General features: G+C 38.7%; 1 protein-coding gene across 12 annotated transcripts in view; it reads right to left on the bottom strand.

Moving 5' to 3' along the window:
• Positions 1-24,992, bottom strand: part of NFIB (nuclear factor I B) — a 167,595-nt gene that overhangs the window by 65,203 nt on the left and 77,400 nt on the right. For all 12 annotated transcript variants that reach the window (XM_071731288.1, XM_071731289.1, XM_071731295.1 and 9 more), the window contains exon 3: positions 4,868-4,921. In XM_071731288.1, the coding sequence (XP_071587389.1) occupies positions 4,868-4,921 (54 nt within the window). The remainder of the gene's footprint in view (positions 1-4,867; positions 4,922-24,992) is intronic.

Raw genomic sequence — 24,992 nt, 5'->3', positions numbered from 1 at the left:
TTCTAAAACTTGAAACTGAAATAGTTCTATTTAACAGTCATATATAGGTAAGTTTATTACACATTTCTTAGGGCTTGATCCAAAAAGAATGTTCTCCCTATGGCTGCTAGCCCATATGAAAGCACAAAAAAGCCTTTGGGGCTCTACAGCTGCAAGAGAGATTTACATATTGAAAGACAGGTGAGGCTGGTTGCAAGCTTTTTGGCAATACCTTCTTTGATTTAAAAAATTAAAAATAAAAAAAAAAATTAAAAAATTAGTAGATGGTGATTTCACTCTGGTCTTATTTGGACATGGTTCCCAGAGTAAAATTTCTGATGAAAATACAATTCCAGATCAGTGAGTCTGAGGCTGGGATTCACATATCTATGCCTCACTCAGAGTCAGGATCTTATCACTAAATTAATTCCCTGACAACACATCATGTTTTACTGAGGGGGGAAGAATAAGAAAACACTGGGGAGGAATGAAAGGTGGAGAAACAGTTTCTCAAGCTCACTGTCTGGGAGTGTGTCACCTTGTATAAAAAATGCAGTATTTACTAACACACAGGCTCAGACCTGAATTATCTGCAGTCCTCATTCAGCCCTGACTGAAATTATAGAGTCTAAAGAACATATATGAAACTGTTCAGTGGACCATTGAAGTGGAGTAAATTTAATCAGGAAAAAAAAACGTACCAGGTCTCACTCACTAGGAAATATAACTCTGAAATCAACAGATTGGATAAAACCAAAAGTCTGAACACACTTTTCTTCCCTCAACCATGAGGCTCTTAACTGCCCATGTCAGGACAGTTAGGTTTGCTCTGCGCCTTCTGAAAAGTTTTAAATTTTGTTCCTCAATAAGAGTAGCTCTGAAATCTTGAAAGCACCTGCAGAAGAAGAGATTAGTCTCCCAACACCATACAGAAGACAAAAAATGAAGCAAATGAAACACTAGTAGGACCTGGTATTCATCCCCTCAGGTTCCCCATTCTCTTGATTCCTGAAATTGTATTCAACTGCCTATTCCATCTAATTGCCATACGAAGATAATATTTTACTCTACTGGTATGGCTATTTCCTACTTTTTAGCAGTTTAAAAAGGCTGTTTTCAAAGATTAGAGTAATATGGCAACAACTGGATACAGCGCCAAGCAGCTACCTCACACCAATGGCAGGTAGCAAATAACCTTATCAATCAGCTGTGGCCATCAGACATTAAGTAAGGGAAATAAAAATAAAGGAGAACAAAACCCAGAAAACCCTCTGCTAGAAGAACTAGCTAGTTAGGGTTTTACTACTGGAACACAAATTGTTATGTCTGGTGTCAAAGTAATTAGCTTACCAATAGGTTCTAGGCACTTTTTTTTACTCACCCTCATAATTTTCTTATGCCTAACAGATGAGCCTACTGAAAGATTACTCCCTCTGTCTTCAGTACACATCCTCCCACACCTTTGTAGTTATTTCAAGACATACATGCTAAGGAAGGCTCATTTTTATTTCTTTTTTTAAAGCCAAAAAAAAGACCTGTGGAATTTGCAGGGAGAAACTAATATAGCTTTACATAGGAACTGCCATACCAATTCTCCTTCACAATTCTGCCTTGAGCTGGAACTTCTAGCAGATGCTCAGTACAGAACAGGGTAAGCATAAAGTATCTGAATTTTTGTTTCACTGATAGCATCCAAAGCTCCAAGTATTTTCACTTTTAAGACTTGTTAATCCAGGTGTGCCTCTATCTATTTAGTCACCCTTAGTGGATCCATGGACATACCATTCTCCCTTTGAAACTGTGTCAACATTTAATAGTTAGCACCATGCTAGCATAACACAAATTTAGAGTCCAGAAACTTAATGAGTGATGCAGACAATAACTGTTCAGTTCAGCCCACCTATCTGCCTGGAACCTACTTAACAGTCCCAGTGGAGAAGTGAGCTTTACAACCCAGCACTCAGAAAAGTAAGTTTCATTGTTTAGAAATATACCAGATGAAAATTATTAAAAAAGGAGGATACCCCCGGATCTTGCCACAAAAGTGACATACCATTTTCGCCACAAGCTACACCATCTTAATACTGTATCATGCTATCAAATTATTCAGTGTATTTTTAGGAATGTATTGTAAGGAATTCCAGCAAGTGTTCTTAATGTTCTTTTGTTTGGCAAGGGACACTATCCTCCCTTCATGGTTAAGGCAGCAAATTGCCAGACACCCTAAAGAATGTAACAGTCTAGCCAAACCTAGAAAAAAACACTTTTAACACCAGCAGCCTCACCAAATACCACTCAGTTTCCAACCTCTTCTTCATTGGAAATTTCTTTGTGAAGGTAGTGGCATCCAAAAGCTAACAGCACCTATGCTTTGCCAATGCCCTGGCTCCTTGAGGTACAGGCATCAGACCAAAACATGATAGAACAAACTCTCCTGGCACTGCCAGCCCACTTGTTCTTGGCCTGAGACTGAAAACAGTCCTTAGAGCAGATATCCTCTGGGGCTGCCTGGTTCTATTAATACAACTCCTGTGAAGTGTAATAAGAATGAAGAGGACAGCAGTCCTTTTCCCAGACAAGCTGTAGTGCAACTCCATCTCGTTCTCCTTCACAGCCCCAGAAGTGCTGCATTCTGTAGTCTCACAAAACTCAATGCTTTCTCTTTGTTAGTTTAACCCCAAGACAGTGTCACAGAGGGAAGGCGAACAATTATAGAAGTTCATGTATCCTCAAATAGACAGATGACATTCAGTTATGCCTCTGTCCCTCTTAAATTAAGGGTTTCAAGGGAACCAAGGCACAGCTTCTGTCTCCACTTGGCAGCACATAAAGGAATAATACTGACAGCATTGACTCCAAATCATGAGAAAGTGTTATGCTCAAATTTCAAGCAGAAAGATTCATGATGAAATCAGCAACAGATTTCCCTGACTTCTATTTCCCTCCACCATCTAGAACACCAGGGTTCGTCAAAGTTGGGACATCTGGTCCTACAAAGCTGCCTACACAGCACCATAACATCATAGCATGGTTTTGGCTGGAAGGGCTTAAAGAGCCTCAGACCTTAGAAATCACCTAGTTTCAACCTCCCTGAGTGGGCAGGGACATGTTTCACTAGACCAGGTTGCTCAAAGCCCCATCCAACCTGGCATTTAACACTTCCAGGGAAGGGGCAGCAGCCTGGGGTCGAATCTGAGGGCTGGGGAGACTGGGCTCACTAGAGAATGTGATTCTCAGTCATGAAATACAACCTTCTACCTTCCTACTCCAGATGCTAATTAAGACTTTAAAACCAGAATTTTAAAACATGTCAAAGTTAAGTTTTCAGACCTTGCCTTCAGCTCCCCAAACTCAGAGGATACAAAGGATCCTTTAGAATGAGGGGTAATACATTTGGCTTTTCTTGCACTCACAAACAGGCATATTCTAAACCAAAAGTAAGTTCTCTACAGCTAACTAAATGCTCCAAATTTAAAAAAAACCAAAACTAATTATCTGTGAGGAAATTTTTTTAGGTGTAAATTTGCTGGTTTGGGTTTTTAACCACTACCCTACATATTTTATGTCATACATTTTATAGAGAAATAAAAGCCTGCTCATAACATCCCACACAGATTGGAGAAAAACATCAAAACCTTGAGCCAAAAATTATTTCAAGCCTTCATCATCCCTTGGAAAAAAAAAAATCATCACACTGAAAAACAACTTGAGAAAGAGTTTGCCATGTTCTTTGACGTGTTCTGCCCTCATATCTTTAAAACATATCTTAAGTCTTCAGTATATGTTTCTGGTCTTCATATGAGAGTAATGTGGCTTTCTACATAGTGACCAAGAATGGTTCTCCCACTTTTGGGTATTCATATGCAACACATATGACATATTTCACCACAAAAAAAGAACAGCTTGATTGTATACATAGTACAAAACTGTACCGCCACAACACAGGCTGTTTTCCTAATCTTTGCACAGATCCAGAAAATATTCATGGATATGAAACAACCCAGAATCAAACAATTAATTCCTGGTTAAAGTGCAGTTTGCTTTGCTTTTAGAAACTTAGTTGCAACTTATTTCAGTTAGACACTTCCTAGAGCAGGAATTGGAAGAGTAGGAGGGAGGTGGCAGAAGCCTTGCTAATTAAAAAGTGATACTATGTCTGTCTCATTTGTTTGTCTTACCCCGATAAAATTCATAATACAGCAAGTATTTACAAGACTTATTAGCACATTCCAGTTGATTAAAAGAATAATAACTCCATGAAAATGCAAAGAACCATTGGTCTAAATAGTGTGGAATGGCAAAGTCTTAGTTTGATTTTATCTCAAATGTTTATTTTTAAACAATCATTGAAAAGACTGCTTACACTGACAACTCTCTCAAAAATATTCCAAGTATCACTAGCATTACCCACTAACAACATGTTTTAAAAAACTGCTTTGAAATGATAAACCTTTTAAAATAACATATTTGCATTCTATAATGCGCATATAAATTAAAAGTGAAGAAGCTGGTAGCTCAGGTCACAGGCTTTACAGGCAGGTCAACTGTGTTCTGTCTAAGATAAAAGAATAATTGTAGCTCTTGAATACTTTTACAAAAGCAAAGTTATTTAGAATCTTGTGTCCTTACTCCTCTGCCCATTCACATTCCCAAAATCATAAAAAACATGAACAAGAAAAAAAATGTCTTAGATTAAATGAATGTTAATGAAACTACAACTGAGATATTGCCAGTTTAAATGAACTAAAATAATCACAGCTTGTCCTCATTCTACCTACCTGCCAGTGCAAAATAGGTTGCTGACCAACTATGCTCTCTTTAACTATTAACAGTAGTATCTTTGTTCTTAAACAATGTTAGATGCACATGTTCTGGGATTTATATTTACCTGGTGGATTCTTGGCAGGATCATTGTGGCTTGGACTTCCTGGTTGTCCAGAATCTATAAAGAAATGAAAGAAATGTTTTACTAATTTGTTTTGAAAGTATCTCACAACCTTTTAATACTCTCCACCAGTATTAGACCAATACTTAACATTGTTCTTTAAAGGTCATTTCCCTGACTTTCTACATGAAGGCATTATTGCACAAACACACTATATGTTACACATTTTATGTAGAAACAGAAACATTGTGAAAGATGCAGTGATCCTAATAAAAGGAACTCATAGATCACTGAATAAGGACAAGGGAGTCATTCAGGTAAATACTCAAGTTGTAAACATATCTACAAGGGTACCTTTTCATTCCCTTTCCCTCTATCCCCCGAATATAATATTGCATAATCAGGAAAGCAGAGGTAGTTTCTTCTCAGGCAATGACCAGAAAGGCATACTGGATCAGGCAATTAATGGCATTTTCAGGGATGAGTCCTTTTCTTTACCCCCTCCTTAAAGCATAAAGGCCTATGCTGCTTCCACAGATTCACGGCTAAACTGAAGATAGAATTGTCCATTTTAATACAATATAGGCTTTGTGTTCCTAGTCTGTGAGAACTGCTGTTGTGAAATAAAGATTATGTAACACAAAAACTAACAAAACCCAAACCCTGTACACTTCAAAGAATGCTCTTTTCATGATACATGCACATTATGAATCAAGAGAATGTACTTTGATGTTAGCACACTAACGAAATTATATCCTTATCCACAAAAGCAGTTCCTTCTAAACCTATCTTTTTATTGTATTCCCACACCAATAATGTATCAAAACTACGCTTCATTGCAAGAAATTGTTATTAACAATGTATGACATGCTCTTGAACGCAAAAAAAAACCAAAAACTAAACTAAGCACAACAATTTGTTCTCTATACAGGTATCTAAAGCAGAGCAGCTTTACAGTCTTTTTTTTTTTCTTTTTTAATTTAGCAGTGCTTCTGGATCACTGAAAGATTTCCAAAATACTGCAGCACAGCACTAGAGAAATTGCTACTGTCAAATGGAACCTAGAGGGAAGTTAGAGATATTGAATGTATTTCTGCTTACAGTGTCCAAATTGAAGAAAAATTATAGAAAAGGAGAAAACTACACATCAAGAAACACTGGTCCTTCAATCTCCATCACTTCTTAAAGCCAATGTAGTCCTCAACCAAGAAAGAAATCTTTACTCCACCTGCTACAAGAAGTTCATTGCTATCTGTAACCATGTAGCTTAGCAAACATGTCTTAACACAAAACTTCCAAGCAGTTTAACACAAGCATGATTCTACAAAAGTTATGATCTGTGATGGAAATCCATTTTACAGCTCCAGTTCTACTGAATTGATCTGAATTACAATTGTAACAGAAGACAGTGATCTGGGGACTGGAACCTATCTGAGTACTGGAAGACTAACGTATACACAGAACCCAGTTCCAACAGGATTAAAAACACTATTAAATTATATGCTACTGAATAAAATCACTCTTGCTCACAAGAAAAATATACATCTAATAGCAAATTTTACATGACATTTCCTCTGTCTACTTCAACACTGGGCAGGAAGAAAGAAGGGTGGACCTCCTGCTAACCAACTGCACATCCCATGGTTTGGGCACTTTGGTACTCTTGAAAGTTCTACTGTACAGCACAACATATAGTTATCCAGCAAGCCTGTTCCTTTTCACTATAGGATACAGAATATCCCTTTAAAAAAACAACTTAATTTCAAAACTCGTTCAGCAACAAGAAATGCTAAAAATATGATGCTTCTCTGCATATGGACCTCAGTATGGACAAATGTCCTTTCTCCTGTGTTGAAATGGGAAGGTTCACCCTGCAGGGGGTGAACTTTAATATTCTTCTAATAGACATTTTTCTCTTCTGCAAGCCATATATATTGTTATTTAAATTAAGATTATCAGAGAGGAGTGATTTTACACAGCAGTGGTCTAAGTGTAAAACTACCACAGATGTGTGGCTAAATGAAGTGTTAGTTTGGCTGCATATGCACCCAGTAAAGCTTGGGCAGTATAGCTCATGGAACACAGATTTGAAACTGGATTAATGAGGCCTATCAGAAAATAGCCTTTGAAGTGTTCTCTTGTTAAAATTCACCAAAAAAGATACACAAGGTGAAGAACATTTTTTTTTTAGCTCCTGCACAGCTATTTTTCTCTGCTTCTAGTTTCTCCTCGTCAACAGAGTCACTTTCTGGGTACAGGATTTCGAAGACGGATGGTTGCTTAAACAGTTCTTTTTCATACTATAACAAGATAAACGTAGCAAAAAATTTTCCAGTAATAGGGATAAGCAGCTAGCTAATTATTAGAATTTGCCAGTGAGACTTATCTCAATCATGATTTTTACAGATTGATTCTCACACAGTGTTTTGAGCAGTAGATGCTACTAACATACTTTCCAGTGGGGTCTCAACGACCTTGAGAATCCAAAGAATTATTGTAAATTGAATGCAAGAAGCAGATCATCTAATCCTTCACTCAAAGCAGTTGAAAAAGCAAAGAACTGTGGTCTGTATGAGAGTATCAACCTATGTAAGCCTGCACATAAAGCACACAGAAGCATCTCATTCTCAGAATGAAAGATATAGACTTGAGATGGCCTGAGACGAGCAAATTCCATTACTAGTGTCAGTGATTATTTACCACTCTCCTGATTTGATTGGATGCTAATAACCTTAAAAAGTACAAGAGAACCAATGAATAAATTATTTTAGTAAGCTATATACAATTAGAACATTGAATGAGAAGAGACACTGGAGCAACGCTTCTCTAAAAAAGGAAGTAGCATCTTTGGAAAGACACAGAAACTAAGAAAGCAGAAGACATGGTAAGACACTTTACATCTCTCTTTGTCCTCATGTGCACCAGTTCATTAATTAACAACATGAACCCTGGATTTAAAATTGCAGGCTTTTCTTCCAGTGTGATAGAGGAGAACATAAACCAGACTCATTGTCTTGTCTAATTGGCTTTGCATTCAATATTCCCACAAAATATTTCTGTGCATATTAAAACAAAAACAAAAAAACAAAAACCAAAAAAACCACCCAACCAACAGCAACAAAAACAGAACCCAAGCAAAAAAAACCCCACATAAGCTGTAAGCAAAGCTACATAGCTAGTAGCAAAGAAAACACCATCATGTAAATAGTATGAAAATGGAGTTTTCAACATAGTCATTTAGGTAGGTGCCAACTGTAAGTTCCCCTAGTGTATTCTTCCTTTATATGTGTGAGGACTTTTGTGTATGGTTTGGTTTGGTTTGGTTTTTTGTTGGCTGTTTTTTTAAAAAACTCGTTCTCAAATTCTACTGTTAATGTGTTTTTCTTGAAAAAATTCTTCTATGCAGAGGTACTTATCCTTATTTGCTACAGAGCAACAGCTCACATACATGTAGCATTTCCATAGAATGGCTTTCATATGCACCTCACATCTATGTCAAGCACACCTTCTCTTACTTTTCTTGGTGCTGACTGCTCCAACAGTCAGTGGCTGATGGCTTGACAACTTTTTGCCCTGTTCATAAATATTTTATATAATGGTTCAAGTCAGCTTTTAGCCTTATCTGGTAGATATGCATGTAACCCTGATAGCTATGATTTATCACGATTCAGCATGGCTACCAGGAGGAGATTCTATCTCAAATTATTCTTTCTTTTAGGAGATGGTGTGAAAAGATTGGTCAAGAATCTGGTGTATCTTATATCCAATTGTTTCCCACGTTTTCATTTCTAGGGGTCAATCCTAATGAGTATCCAAAAGTGTGGGTATCTCTCACTGCAGACAGGGTAAAGTTAAATTGACTGTTGGGGCCTGGTGCTGGTGAGAAAACAACAATCCTTTTCCCCTGCCATACTCTGGGAGAAAGTTGCTACCAAGATATATCCCTCTTGGCTTCATAAATCAGAGGGAAAAAAAAATACAAGCTGATGATTTGCAATTGAGTGAGGGACAACATGCTTCTTCCCTTTGCACTACCTTGCCATTGACAAACAGCAGCGGGAAGGATGCACACCCCAGCAAAGCCAAGAAATTCACAACACTGTTCACCACCTTCCTGAGGGATTTTTTAATGTTGCCCAACTCAGTAATCTGACCTTTTGTTTCTCAGCTGGTAAGAAACTAAGTTATGTTATACTGCCTTTATGGCCCATACTGTACAACAAATTTTGCTTTGAAGATTCTCTGTATCACCCTAACACATAAGGTCTTTAAAACAAATAGAAGCGGAATCTGCCAAAAACAAAACCAAAACAACCAAACAAAAAGACCTTTCTTGAGCCATGTCTTAGAAACAAGCAGATTCTCCACAGGTGTCACACTTATCAGACAAACCTCCTCAGTGGTTTCATTGAACACATTTCACTTTTACCACGGGGGCAAAGAGACAGCCTTTGCACTCAGTTAATCTCAGCTGATAGACATGACTTTAATGATTCACCAGTATGTAAATACACCCTTGTTCTTTGATACTCCATGATTTGGAGGATCAGGGGAGGATAAAGAACCAGAGAGAAGTGGCACCATGTAAGTATCAATTTAATGCTCTTCAAGTCTTCACACACTCTCATGGCATCTGACTTGACAACTGACAGTCATTATCACGAACAAGAATGGCAGCTACCTCCCAAACTGCCATCCTTCAGGATGACATTGCCACCTGATGTCAGAAACTTGAGGCAAATGGTTGTACCTCTGAACATCCCAGAATCACATACCAGTCTCATGGGGACCTGGGTATTCTCCAGTCCCAGCCTCTGCCCAGAGAAGGCTCAGCCATAGGATCAGACTCAGCTGCTCAGGGCTTAAGAAAGCCAGGGCATGAAACATCTCACAGGTGAAGATAGCCCTGGGCCCCACTGTTGGACTGTCCTCAGAGTGAGAAAACTTTCCAAATCAACTCTTCCTTTTTCAAAGATTTTCAGAACATCATTATGGTAGGAATACACCCATGGCAACAAAAAAGGGAGATATCTCTCTCTTTGTCAAAGCAAACAATGCGATCAGCAAAAATCCATAACGCAAATAAAAATTATTTCATCTGTGTTCTTGGCATCATTATTATTTTCCTAAGTTTAGTACATACTTAAGCTTCTTCTACATTATTTTACCTTGGTAAAGCAACTGATTGGATTGATAAACATCTCAAGCACTTCTAATAGCTCCAGTTAAAGAACATACATCTTTCACTGTATACTCCTTCTGTACCTGGTGGCCCTGTATTACTAAACAATCTTATGAGCATTGTTCTCACCAGGTCTAGTAGCAAGACAGTTTGTTTCTGGAATAAACAAGCTGAAAATGCTTTAAATGTATTAAATATCTGCTGAAATGATACTAAAAACATGGGAAGAGAACTGGTGCATCACCATTGCTTTAAAAAGTATGTTAACTTCAGAGAGGATTTATTTTTCTTATATCCAGAGACCACTGGATTTAATGAAAATATTTTCCCTAAAAATTCTGCCTGGTTTCATACTATAAAATGCTCATCTTGACCACTTCCTTTGCTTGAGCACAAGTCCTGTGAGAAGCAGCTGAGGGAACTGGCATTGCTTAGCCTGGAGAAAAGGAGGCTCAGGGGAGACCTTATCACTCTCTAAAACTACCTAGAAGGAGGTAGTGAAGTGGGTGTTGGTCTCTTCTCCCAAATGATAGAACAAGAGCAAACGGTCTCAAGTTGTGTCAGGGGAGGTTTACATTGGGTATTAGGAAAAAATTCTTCACTGAAAGCATTGTCAAGCATTGAAACAGAATGCCCAGGAAAAGTGGTGGAGCTACCATGACATGTAGATGTTGTGCTTAGGAACATGGTTTATCCGTGAACTTGGCAGTGTTACATTTATGGCTGGAATCAATTATCTCAAGGGTCTTTTCCACCTTAAATGATTCCAGGATTTGATATCCTTAAAAATATATGGTATGAACCCCATTTCACACAAGGACGAAACAGCACCTCAGAAAAACAAGTAGGGCTTTACCTTGAGGAAGGTAAAGCCTTCCTCCTGTTTACAGGAGGAAGCCTCACACCTTTCCCAATAGTACATACTATTAGTAATGACTATTTATGACACTCAGACTGAAACCCTCCACAAAGAGAAAAAGTCATTTCTTCTTAAAATGACATTCAGCTACCTTAATTCTGCAAGGAGTTCCTCTGTGTTTACCAGCACTGCTCTCTAGCATAATGCTGTTGTACTGCATAAGGGGCACCAGTAATGCAAACTTTAATTGTGTTTGGTAGTCATACAGCTGGTGGTAAATGAGCAGTGTAGAGAACTGAAGTTAAAGATTGAGGTGTAAGTCATGGGGCAGTGGTGCTGGCTCCCAGACAACACTGCAGTGGAAAACCCCGTTGGCCATGCAACGAAGGACTGCTTGTTGCTCACTTTGCAGAGGCTCTCTGGCATCCTCTGGTTTTCCAAAAGCATGCCATTATCCTTGATCTGTTTGCAGGCCTGTTTTCCCCAAAGTTAAGTAAGTGAACCAAAAAAAATCTGTCTAAAGGCTCTTAAGCCGACACAGAAATAACAGTCCTGGTTGCTAAGGATGTAAGGTGTCTTCTGATTTCCCATCTTTGCACCCGGGAGGCATAGGAGGGAATTCTTGGGAGACCTGAGTAATGTCAGGAGCTTCTGGACACGCTGATCTCATGAAGCCAGGCTGATCCCATCAGCACCAACACACTGCACAAGGAGCCGTAATAGTGACCTATCCGCTTTACCTTGACAGGCTGCTGCCATCCAACCTTCACCTTCCCAAAAAAGACAGCAAGGAAGAGAGCTGACTGCTGTCCCCAGGAAGGCAAGGTGTCTGCCTGTGCTGGCTGTTGGCTCAGGTTTTTGCCCGAGCAGGCCTGTCATCTCACAAAATCCTGTGAGGCCTCAGGCACGGAGGTGCTTCCTCTGGAAGACAGTCAGCCCGTCAGGCAGAGAAGCTGGGCTCTGTTTTTATTTTGGTTTGAATCTGTTTGCTTTGGAGCGGGGACACAGCCAAAGCTCCTCAGTCATCCTCAGTCATCCCCTTTCACCGCACTCCCCCGCACCCTCCCACAGCAGACCAGTGGGGCTGTGGCTGCTACAACTGGGAGAGCCCCTGAGACTCTCAGCCAAGGACCCATCTGTCCCAGTGGGACCCGATTCCTCCTCACCTCCCCGTGTGTCAGCAGCTCAGATCTGCTGGTGCCAACTCACCCAACCAGCCATTGTCGAGACTGTTAACTTTTCTTCAGAGTGTTTTAATTAGGTAAATAAAAAATGGTAATTAAATCAACATTACGTAATGTGTTGCTGATTTGTAATCTCATTTAAATTAATTAACTGACTCAGCTCTTGTTTAGTTTTTAAACTGCCCTACTTAAGAAGTGGAGCTCTGGGAGTAAATCCAGTTTTTATATAGCTAAAAGAAATTGAAGGACTTAGAAGCACTTACTAGAACCAAAATGCCAATAAGCACAGTCAGCTTTTCAGCTTTATGTCCCATGCACAGATTTATCTTTTTTATTTAAATTCCCCTACTTATGCAAAATAAATCACAACACTTATTTATTCAAAATATTTCTTATACAATTTTAAAAGACCATATGTTGCTCATTTTGAAAACTGAACTTTCCCCAGATGTGTTCTAGGCTTTGCATAGGACGTATATATTATATATACAAAGATATATATATATATATATGTATGCACACACACATGCACACATTTTTAAGTTAAGAGAAGGATTAGATTTTTTCATGGCCTGAAACAAATGTTTCCCATACTTCATAATATTAGCTGAGCTCTATTTTGACATGTATGTTAAGAAGAGATTTACATAGGTATCTGGCCACATGTGGATGACTGTGAAAGAATGAAGTTTCTTTCCAAAACTTGCTGGACTCAGTAGGAAGGGATGAGATATGAATGCTTAATTTTATCCATCTGGAAGATACTGTGGATATTAGCCATTCAGAAGTTGTTCTTGGAAACCAATAAACCCTTTACATTAACGTATGTATATCATAAAGAGTTTTTATTGCAGATTCTTCAGAAAATGAAAAGCAAAAGGTAGAACACGGTGAAAGACTTACTTGTGTGTTTAGAGAAGAAAAAAATTACATTCTAGACTACATTAATGAAAAACTTCATATTTGCATGCAAAGAATAGGAATTTGCTTACGTGTATCTTCAGACAACTAATAAACTGGCAACTTCATTTATGTTGTTAAGACAAAGGCTGGCCCTCACCTTCACGCAATATGCGTTACTAAGAGCTTATGCAGAAATCCTGAGTTCATGGAAGTCAACGTGGATTTTATAACTGACTCACAGGCAGTCAGGATTTAATTTTCTGTTGCATTTTAGGGCCATAAAGCAAAAAATGTTCAGAGAGATGAAATGCCCATTTCCACTACAAAAGGCACTGTTTTTTAGGCACAGGTTATTGATACAGAAAAAAAAGAAAAAACAACCCAGTTTATTCAGTATCAGTCTCAGCCCAAGTTTTTTAAAATCAATGGAAAGTTTCTCTAGTGAGCTTTGGATAAAGAACTTCATGATAAATCACAGTTTAAAAGTACAAAAGAAAATACAGTTCAACAAATAGTGTAGGATAGGCCTGCATTTTTTCTTCAATGTGTGCTCAGCGTCCTCCACTAAAACACAGTTACAAAAGCTGGACCTTTCAGAAAGTTACAATCATATGCTACTTCATGAGTATAAGCATCACCTGACAAAGACCCCACAAAGTAGTTTACAAGTATCAGCAGTGGCTCACAAGGCCTCACTATTATTCTGTAGACAGAGATTTCCTGAAGACCTAAATATGCCACCAGACTGTATGCTAATTAGGGGAAATAAACAGCAATCAAACAAAAATGCTAGGGTTTTACATATAATGGAAACTCAAAAATTAAGCTAAAGTACTGCAGTGTTAATACTTTTTCAATCCAGCTAAGAACAGCATGAGGTAAAATCTCTTCAAGTAAGAATAACAACGCTCAGGAGCCCAAAACAGAATTAATACTTTCTTTGAAATAGGAGGTAAAATGCTTAATGAGTTGCGATCCTGAGCATCACTGTAGTGTTACTAAATACTATAACATTTAGCAAAGGAAAAAAGTATGCCTTCATTTCAGTTAATTAGTTCAGCATCATGACTGGTGGTAACATATGGTCTTTAGCATAAAGAATATAGAATACATGAACAAAACACCCAAAAAGACCAGTGGTTTGGGTTTGGTTGGTTATTTGGTTGGTGGTGGTTTTTTCAACAGCTACCTATACACTGGTAGTATGTCTTATCCTGAGACTGCCTGTTGATGCTATTTGCAGTTTCTAAACACTGGGATATTAATTTACATCTAACTGAGACACAGCATAAGCAATGCCATAGTTCTTTGTATCCTTAAGTAACAATTCATATCTTAGACCATGTCTCAAATGGCAGTATACACACCTAATTTGTAGGTAATGTTACAGTGTTCTTTATAATGCAGATTTAATTCCATCTTCTATAATCCAAAAATTCATAGACAAAATATGCACCACTTTGCCTGCTCATGTTCCCCCACACCCAGTATTAAAACAAACTAACAGTGACAAAAGAAAGTAAATCAGTGGGAACTAAGTAGATAATGTACAAACACTGACCGACAAAAATCACCCTACCTTTGCATACCAGTGGTTCCTAAACTTGACTGGAATTACACGTGTTCACAAACACCACGTTTGTTTTCCAGCATATTTAAGTTGGTAGCAAATAAATACTACAAACTGATAACATCTAGAGGACTGAAGAAATAATGATTAAAAAATTCTGATAAAAAATTCTGACCATTGCACTGATTTGCTGTCTACCTTGACCTTCTACAATACATAAATATTAGAATTACCCAATTACATGAAATGTCACAGGAGAACTTAAAATAGAGGGCTCACTAAGTCACAGAAATGTATAATTAAGCCAGTTCTGGGTTTGGGCAGGGATGCTCTGCAAAAAAACCACAAGGATTCTTTTTTAAAGCATGCAACCACAAAATCAAAAAAAAAAAAAAAAAAAAAGTATCCTAAAAAGTATCCTAGTTTACACCTTGTCTTTCAAGTTTTGAACAAAGCAATTTTAAAAAACATTCTTTCCACAAATTCCCTGTCTCTCTATTAGCAATACTGCTGTCATTTCAGTCATACTGGTCAAAAGCTATAAAAAAAATTAAATGCTATGTGATCATATTCATTTGTTCTTTCCCAACATAATTCTGTCATTTTGTGGCCAGTATCACCTGGGAGCATCTGGTTTGTAGTTCTCTAACATCCATGATACATCCCATGTCAGCATATACCTCACTTCTACTAATTTCTTATGTACTAAGAGCAATAGCATAGGCAAAATTCCCTGACACAGGTACAATATCAACTGCAGTTCTGCAACTAAGATATTTAAAAATGCCAGTTGGTTCAGTGTAAAGCAGAGGCTGCTTTTGCACAAGAGTTTGGGTGTGTGCTCTGTAATTACAGCAGACCCTTTTATGACTGATTGCAAGCAGATTACAATACTTCAATGGCAACTTGCAAATTCCTCATATTTTGCTTTATTTTCTTCCCTTCTGCCTATCCCTTTCGGCTGTCCACAAACACACACACAACTTGTGTACTACCAAAAGAAAACATTCCGACTGCTCCCTTTCTAGCTCATCCTCCTTTCACTGTGGTTGCTTCCAACACTTCAGAGCAAGTTTTCACTTCAGAGTGAAAAGTCAATCAGCCTGTGCTGCTTGAGCAACTTAAATTAATTTGGAAAACTGCACAATGCCAAGACTAGAGTTCGTTCAGACCAGCCAGTCTTTCAGTAGTTCAGGTTTCCATGAAGTTGCTAAAATTGGCATTAGCATGCAAACGAGACCAATTAGCTAGATAAACAATAGTCTTTATCCTATAAGCAGTTACAGCAAGTAAATCTCCCAAGCCCCAAAATGCTTTCATGTTTTCCAGCAGTTTTGCAGGAGATGCGGCACATCTGAGTAGCAAACACTATCCCTTTAATGCCTTTTAAAAGTGAAACACAAACAGCTATAGAGCCTGTTCACGACAGCAGTATATCAGTAGCAGCAAGCACATGAGAAAATCCAATTCTCTCATGAAATTCACCTTGCCCTAGGGCTGTCTTTCTCCACCCAATGGGTGTGACTGACAAGGAAGCATTGCAGAGGGCCCAATAGTCACACCTCACACTTGCAGAAAAAAAAAAAAGCTGAAGAAAAACAACATGCACAGGAGGAAAAAAAAAAGGACCAGAAAAAAGGTACTGATCCCAGAATGCAGCAAAACTTTTCCCAAGCCCTCTCCAGCCTGGAGCTGTCCCATTTCAAAGCATGCTTTTCATACGATGCCCTCTGTTCACTGGCAATACTGCACTTCCACATGTGGGAGCAGGCCAGGGGCATGTGACCTGCCTGCAGCTGGGTGAGGCAACCTCAGGGCTGGCAACCAGAGAGCTCCACCAGCAGCAAAGCAACCACCGGAAACCAAGAATATGCCAGCACTTTTTTTCTTTGGCCAATTTTTCTGAAGAGATTCTGGCATTAAGTGCTCTGACATACACAATCGTTCAAAATAAAGTCTGTGTAACAAAAATTAAAGTGCACTCCATATCAAGTAAGTTTGTCTGCTGTAAGTTTAAAGCCCTGAGCCCCCTCAGAAAAGACTAGCGTTACTGTATGTCCCCTCTCTTCTATTTTAATCAAATGAACAATCAAATCACTTCCATATGCATAGCTATTGATAACAGCATGATTTAAGTATTCAGGAGATGGAAACAGTAGATGAAGACAGATTGCCGTGACAGTGAGAGTAAAACTAAAGCTTTATACAAATTTAGTCTGCAGACTACCACAGTTCGTTAGGTAGTATGGGTATGTATACAGAATTCAGACTAGAAAACACGATTCTAAGAAATACTATCAAGTCTACACTTTCTCCTACACACAAATTGGCTCAGCCACAGCTGAGTTCAGGTATCTTTGAACAGCTCTCACCTATACAATTTCACACTAAATGCCACTGCCTAACACTAAATTAATGTAGATTATAGGCATGTGAGGATTTCTGAGCAGAAGCCTATGTCAGCATCAAAGTGACAACTGCCTTCCAAAAATTTTTTAGCACAAGTCCATGTTAATAACCAGTAGATGTAAAAAATTTAATCAATAAGAAAAAAAAAAAGACCAGGCTAAAGATACATAATAAACGTCACGTTAGGAAATAACATTTGTTATTATTTATTAAGCACTGAGGAATTAAAAATAAGTGCATTAACTATGGGGCAGTGTATTAAAAAATGCTTTTTCCTATGTTTCCGTATTTCATTCAAATGTTATTACAACACAGAAATATGTTGTCTCAACATCTTTTCCAGATTCATGATAAAGACTGGAAGGTTTTAAATCATTAGAAAGCCAAGGTAAATTCTTAACCCAAATGACAAAGACAAATTTGATGGCCTGCAAGAGACAGTACTGACTGAGTTTTGATCTTGCTTGCACACAAGCATACCCAGTCATTCTATTTGCAGGACAGGTTTGTCAGTTTCAAGGTCATGAAATAAACTTATCAATGAAAATAATCTTGCTGATTTCAGATGCTAGAATACTCCTCAAAATCAAACACTGCGAATACTCTGCAGTGATGTTTCACTTTCCAGTATCTGAGAAAATTCCTATCCCCATTCTGGCACTGAAGAACAACCAAAACATTCACTAACAAAGAAACAAAGCTTCATAAATACTCCACTTCTTCACCATTCTCTGCTTAGGCGGCAAATGCAGTTGGTGGTGTGTAAATTATAACCCATCAAAGCTCAGGTGGAAGACACCCACCTTCAGAACAGACAAGTGGAGTGCATTTCGTTGGTTGCATTACTAAAAGCAGAGGGTATACATATGAGTAATTACCTGGTATGCAACGAATTCAGAATATGTCTCTTCGTGTGTGCGAAGTTAGAAGTGATTGTCCACAAGCTATGTTTGACTCTAGGAAGTGCACTGTTATTCCATTAATGACATTGGCAGCCCTTCCAACCTGGTCTAGGTGTATAATTAACTCTGGGAATAATACTGTGTATGAAATTGTTAAAGATTTACTATAAGGTAACTTGCAACCACCTGTATGAATGAATAACAAATTCTTTTCCCTATCTTCTCTTTGCAATATACCTTCCTCCTGCCACCAACATATGCCTGAGAATATTCCTCAGCCCTGCAGCCTTCTTTCTCAGTGTTCAGGAAAATACTTTAGGTTCAACAAATCAAAACCACTAAGAACTGTAGGGGTTTCTTGCTCAGAGACAGACAATCAAATGGTGCTTATTAAGAAGGGGCCTGTTATTGAAAGGATCATTCTTGTTTTCCTCTTACTTGTTGCTGTTACTTTAAAGCAACACCCTCCCTCTAAAGGTGTGCAAAATTGGGGAGAGGCAGAGAAGGTGATTAATAAAGTGAATAGGCTCCTTTGAAGACTCACTGAAACACAAAGCTAGGCTTTGATGAATCATCTGATCCGAAGGCTTTCCCCTACAGTCATGCAATTTTACAACTCTTGGCCAATCGTAATGCTATATTAATGGCTACTATTAAGTGTTTAGACAAAAATAGGAGATTAAAGCATTAGCTGAATACTGCAGTCATTATAAGAAACACTACAGAAATAGAAGTGGTACACATATTTTTCTACTTTAGATTCACAAGATGGAGAGAAGCCGAACCAGAATCAGACAAGCAGATTTCGTCTGGGAAAAAAAGCAAACAGAACTGTTCCATTCAGGAGTTTTCAGATTTATGCTGGGTAAGTTTAGGTTCCAGACAGTTAAGTACTTACTATTAGAGCTTCCCAGCTATAAATATTACATGAAGCTTGATTTTCTTAGTAGTTACACAGGGTCATAGATATTAATGTAGCTGCAGATCCAGCTGCAAAGAAGTGTAGGGCTAAATTACAAAGGAACTTGACTGTCAAGTAAAGTTAAGACTGCAAGAGTAAGCCAAAAAAAAAAACCCAAAACCAAACACAAAACAACTGTGTAGAGGAGGAAGAGGGATGAATCCCTAAAAACCAAAAAGGTTATTATATATCTTTACTAATTCACATTTCAGTTAGCTTTACCTATAATTCCTCTTAACACATTCAGCACTTACTACATCTGTGAGCAGTATGAAAAACTGTGATACATACACGCCTATTGTCAAACATTTATCTGAACTCCTGTCTCAGCTATGTGCTGTGTACTTTCCATTTAGCTGAATACAGAAGAATAGAAAGAAAGTACAAATGTTGGCATAGGTGATTTCAAGCCTTAGTCTTTTGACCTTTCTGTATAAGCTTTTGGCATCCGTGACTTGGCAGGCGGAGTGCAGGCCAAGCCAGGACAAAGGGGAAGACAGGAAGCAGAAAGCTGGCCATGTCTCCTTGGCAGTCAGCATTGCAACAGGGTGAAAAAACACATCGTTGCCAAACCAGAAACAGTGGGGGAAGCCCAGATAGTTGGCAAGTCACATACGGCTGTATTGTACATCCTAAACACTAAATGCTTGATAAACTGAAGTGGTATGCCAGAGTCTAATCTATTTAAACTGTCTTCTGCTGTGCAGGGGAATACTTCGTTTGTCCCTGTGTTTCCTAAGAACTGACACAGTGTTGTTACTACCATGTAAGGGCTGGCAAGTTAACTGCTATATACATATAACAACTGCAAGCTACTGCTATATACATATGAGTTTTCAGCATCTTTCAAAAGTATCCCCTAAGATAATGCCAGAGCAGGGGATTCCCACCATACACACTCATTTTCTGTCCCTGATCCCCTCTCTTGTGCAGCCAATCTTTCAAGAACCCCTAGGATGCTCAGTGCATAGGCTATTGTGCCAAACTGTATTTACCTCTTTGAAATTTTTTTTTTTTTAATTCTTGCCACACTGATTGAGCAGAGCTACTTTACTTCCAACATTTGTCCAAATCGTAAGGTAAACATCCAGCTACAAGCCTGTGATCTGGGATGAAAGAAGGATTACACCTTTGGGTAAAGGCAGCTATTGGCCACCTCTGCACCCCCTCAAACCTTGGGATGGATGGATGGATGGATGGATGGATGGATGGATGGATGGATGGATGGATGGATGGATGGATGGATGGACGGGTGTAATTTTAGGCACTGCTGTGGGTAGAGCTCCTATCCCAGGTTCAGGATCTAGAAGGCCACTTCCAGCACTGTGCTGAGCAGACTGCTGCAGGCTGCTACCTGTGCTCGCAGTGCAAAGGCAGGGGTGGGAACCTCTGTAACACTGGCACTGACTGCACAGGAGGAGAGAAACACAATAAGTGTTTCCTACATCATTTAGTCAAGGCTGGTTGCACTTATAATAGGGCCATAAATTTCAAAGATGACACAGCAGAGCATGGTAGAGGTTGCTCTGCTCCCGAGGAAGGCCTGGCTCCCAGTTGGACATTGAGATTGGCTTACATGTAGGAGACCCTCTCAGCAGCTTCACAAGCATTCTTATATCACAGAGCCTTGTCCCAAAGCCATTTGTTTAGGAGGCTTATTGATAGACAAAACACAAGAGGTATTTCCTTTCCAAACATCACTCATGTTCCTCTAAAGCACTGAGAAGGGAGGAGACAGATTGCAGTTTATACAGGACTTTATTTACCAGTTATTCATTAAACTAGTGTTGTCAAAGGTGACTAATGATTTCTTTACAGGTGTGGAATGCATTTCTCACTTCTGCCTTTCAGATTTTTAATTCCTGTGGCCAGGCTTTTATTATCTTGACAACCAATTTCATTTAAGGAACATCAATGAACTGCAAAGTGCAATTTTTTTTTAATGCATTTTTATGGCCCACGGGCCATAATCAGCATTGTCACAGATTTCTGTAGCTCAATAAGAGGGACAATAAGGATCTCAGTCCTGAGGTCCTTTGCCACTAAACTGAATTTTTATTGCTTATGAAATAAATGGCCAAAGTCTATTAAAAAGTTTAATTTTACTCCTAAAAGCACTCTGTTCTCTGCTGTGCTTGCATTCTAACCACAATAACAATGCTGAATAACTGTGCTCCTAATTAAGCCAAAAGCACTTAAAAAACCCCATCTAGATAATTCTGATTTGTCAGCAAGATTGATTTATTGATTGATTGGTAGAAAGAGTAAGGAGACAATCAACTAAAAGCAATTATCAATTCTTACAACAGGAGTCTACAAAAATGTCTTGTGATCAGGAAGTACAAGAGCTTATTATGAATTCCTGCAATAATTAGTTGTGTTGGATACCATCCATAAGCTATATTCCCTCCCTCACAGCCAACCTTTAAAAGCCAACAAGTTATAGAGATGTAATTATTCTTAAAAGTAGATCCTAGCTAAAGTAGTTAGTGCTTTAACACCTGATCTTGCTGACTTTCTTCAAATGGATTTTTAATACTTATCTGTTGTTACACTTTTTATTAAGCTAATTACATTTATTTGATGTCTACTATAAAAAAGTAAATATATGGGGTTTTCTTAAAAGTAAGTTTAATTCACTTCAATTAAAACTAGGAATGGGCAAATAAAGTGGAAGAAGCTCTAGTTTCTCTGATGGCCTTTCACTCGTGTTTTAAATCAAACTTTCTGGAATTAATTAACAGCTGAAGTAGTTAATTTCACTCACTTGCTTTTGGTTGATAACATGCCCATTTAAAAGCATCCTGGTAAACTATGCCTTCAGTGATGCTCATAAACACTTTTTTTTTATCTGCTTCAATATCTTTCCTTCTCTCCCTTGGATATTAAAGCAAAAATCCTTCACGCAGTCCCCAAAAAGTTTCTGCACATCAGCTGAAAAACACGTGAAGATTCTTTGGTGCTGTTTACCAGTCATCAACCTGCCTCACCCCACCACCTCCTGGCACCACACACAGGCAAACCAAAACTGAATGCTCCATGGGGCAGAGACCATCAACTACACTGCTGTGGGAAAGCCAGCAGCCTTTCTTCTGCTGCTGTTAGTGGGTAATTATTGGCAACAATAAGTGGCCTGGCCTGGAAACACAAATAGCAAAATGAAAGCAGACAAGATAGCATTTTCTTGGACGCTAGTCCATGTTTCCTGACGAAGTAAGCTTCAGCACACTTTCAAAAAAAAAATATTACAGTATTTTCTACTCCTCAGCCTGTCCAAAATGAATTCATCCTTTAAGTCCTGAATTCTGTCAACCCTAGAGAAGATGCTAACATAATTCTGTGCCTGTAATATCTCTGTTATGCCTAGATCCTGAATATAGAGTCCTCCACACCAGGCACAGTCCCTCTGATGTGGGTGATCCCACAGACAATTGGGCAGCTCCCAAATGCGAGGAAGGACTTAGCATTTCAGCCTTCCAAAGTCATACTGAAGCTTTTCATTCCCACAAAATGCAGAAGGAGTTACTTAAATGTACTCAATAGTGAGTAGAAAGACAGCATCTAATATGTGTTCTTGTATTACAAAACATTAACCAGTTTCACGAAGTCAATTAACTCATCTCATTATAAAATACTGTAACCTCCAGCATTTTGAAATGTGCAGGACAGGATCTTTGGCTGCTTTTGCCTTCCCTGGCTGAAAATGCTTGAGACTGGAAATTATTTTTCTTTTGCCCTGTAAGAACAATTACCACAGCTATCACACAATTATTGCAATTATATTCCCAAGAACTGCTGTTCAGAGCTGTTCTCTGTAGCACCATTCTGCAGTGCCGGGAACATTTGTCTTTTCTAATGATCATCAGCACAAATGTCCTTTTGTAGCCCTTTAAGTGATTTCATTTCTTTCTATTAATATCCTGTTCCTTGCTTTGGGAGAAACCAAAGGAGACAGGCCCCAATTAATATATACTCTTAAAGCAAAGGCTTTTAGTGAAGCCAGATCTAAGGCATTTTAAAACAGGAATTGACACTTCCCTTTATGACGGTCTAACATTTTCAACATGCCTTGCTAAATGGATAGAAAGCCCCCAAAATACTTCAAATCTGTGTTTCATAAACTGTACTCTAAGAGAAGTAGCAATAAAGTTTATTGCAGACCTAAAGTATCTGCATAAACCCGGTAAATTGAAAAGTGGGTGGAAAAGGTTGCCAAATTAAATGTTTACATTAGCACAGCTGTATTGTAAAAACATTCTGCCCCCTGTGCTTTGTAATTATAAGATATTTCTGGACTGTGTATCTCTGCAAAGTTTATCTCTCTGCCAAGAGTGTTTTGGCACAGAGCGTCTGCAATTTTTGGCAGCCAGAGAGCTCTCTGCACAGGCAGCATCTAAAATGGCTGCCAAACAGTTATCCTGAAATGTCGTCGACCTAGTGTCGTCCTGTGTGAAGGGCAAAAGCCAAAGCTGGTTTTAAAAGTGTATGATGGTTTTAAATGAGGCAAGGAACGGGGTTTCTAGACAAGCACAGGTCGTGGCACCACTGGCTGGCCACACCAGGCTCACCAGAACACTGCTCAAGGGGGTGGTGGCAGATAGACTGCTCCATGTATCCTGCAACTGGGAAAGAAAGGGGGCGGGGAAGATTCCTGAAGGGAAGCTTAATTTCATTGTTTTAAATTACGCATAAATTGTCATCTATTTCCCCTGTGCCAGGAGACCTTTGAAAAGTGCAGATGTTCTGATCTGGGTCACAAGGCACCAGTGAAGTTCCAGGCACTCGATACCTCCTTCGCACTGATTGCATTTGCTCACTTCTAAAGAAAATCTCTTTTTCAAGCAACCAGCAAAATGTACAAAAGCCTTCCATGCATCTCAAGTCTCTGCTGTGCCAGCTTCTCTGTATTTCATTTGAGAAGAACATCCTTACCAAGCTAATCCACCCGTGGTTAGAACTAGGAAAGTTTAGCTATTCTGTCCTGGGCCTGAATAATAAAGAAGGGAAAGTATTCTTTCAATGAGTCTACTGCCAAACTAAATATAAACAGAGAGATTCCTTGGGCCTGCTTACTGTGCTGTGGTGGTAACCAACCACAACTGAAGCAGAGGCATTTCAAGCCTTCACTGAGACAACTGATTTCTTACTGCTCACTTAACAGTTTCTCAAGAATTCCAGGTTGATATAGGGGTTTTGCACAAAAATAGGTGACACTTGAGGGTATCACGACATTTCCACTGAATTTCCTTTAAGAAATATATATCTACAGGCATTTTTTTCATCTCCTGAAATTAAAAAAGAAAATAATAAGTGTACCCTCCAAAAGAAAGTAAGTCATTAGTAGAAGAATTGCAACATTACAGACACAAAGGGAATACAAAGCTTTACTTGTGGGTTCTGTCCTTGTCTATTTACTGTTCTAAGCCTATCAGCTATCATTATATAATGTAATTTGAACATGAGCTTTTTATGAAAATGCTGGTCAACTGATCCATGAACTGTTTATTGTCTGTGGCTACACCGCTCCACCAGAAGACTGCAGATCAAGCCTGGTCAATTATTTATATAACTTTTATTTCATTTCCAATCCTTTCTACTCTATCGAGCAAATCTTTGTCCCTGTAAATACAGAGGATATTAACTGTGATACTTCTGTCCACTCAACAGGCTTCTGAATTAAGTGACTTTCACCCACTGTTTAATTAGTAATCGGGGTCAAAGTCACACAGCTATGTAATGCTGATGTCCTTGTAAAATACCAGCCAGCTAGGGTTAAGGTTCCAAAGAGCATGGGGACTGCACCAGCATGCAGCTTCAATTGGTCTCTCTTCTATTAATATTTAGTAAGTGTACCTTTAAACTGCTCCCTACCGAAAAAAAAAAAAAAGGACAGAGCAAAGCTAGCAAGGTAGCAAGGGATTAATTTTTATCAGTCAGATATGCACAGGAATAACTTTGCTGCCTCTATTTTCTGAAGAACCTGCCACAAAATTATGTCATTTTCTCTATCTTATCTGCTGCCTACAGCTTCTACAGATCAGTCTTCAGTCTGTGAATATCATGACACTCTTCTTCCTTTCAAATGCTATTTCGACAATAAGTATCTACCTGTTCCCTATTTCTCCTCTTTGCATGGCAATTTCAGTGTGCAGGGCATC

This window comes from Heliangelus exortis, chromosome Z (assembly GCF_036169615.1).
Source record: "Heliangelus exortis chromosome Z, bHelExo1.hap1, whole genome shotgun sequence".
Lineage (NCBI taxonomy): Eukaryota > Metazoa > Chordata > Aves > Apodiformes > Trochilidae > Heliangelus > Heliangelus exortis.
Note: the sequence above shows the minus strand (reverse complement) of the source record. Positions and strands in the feature narration are given on the sequence as shown.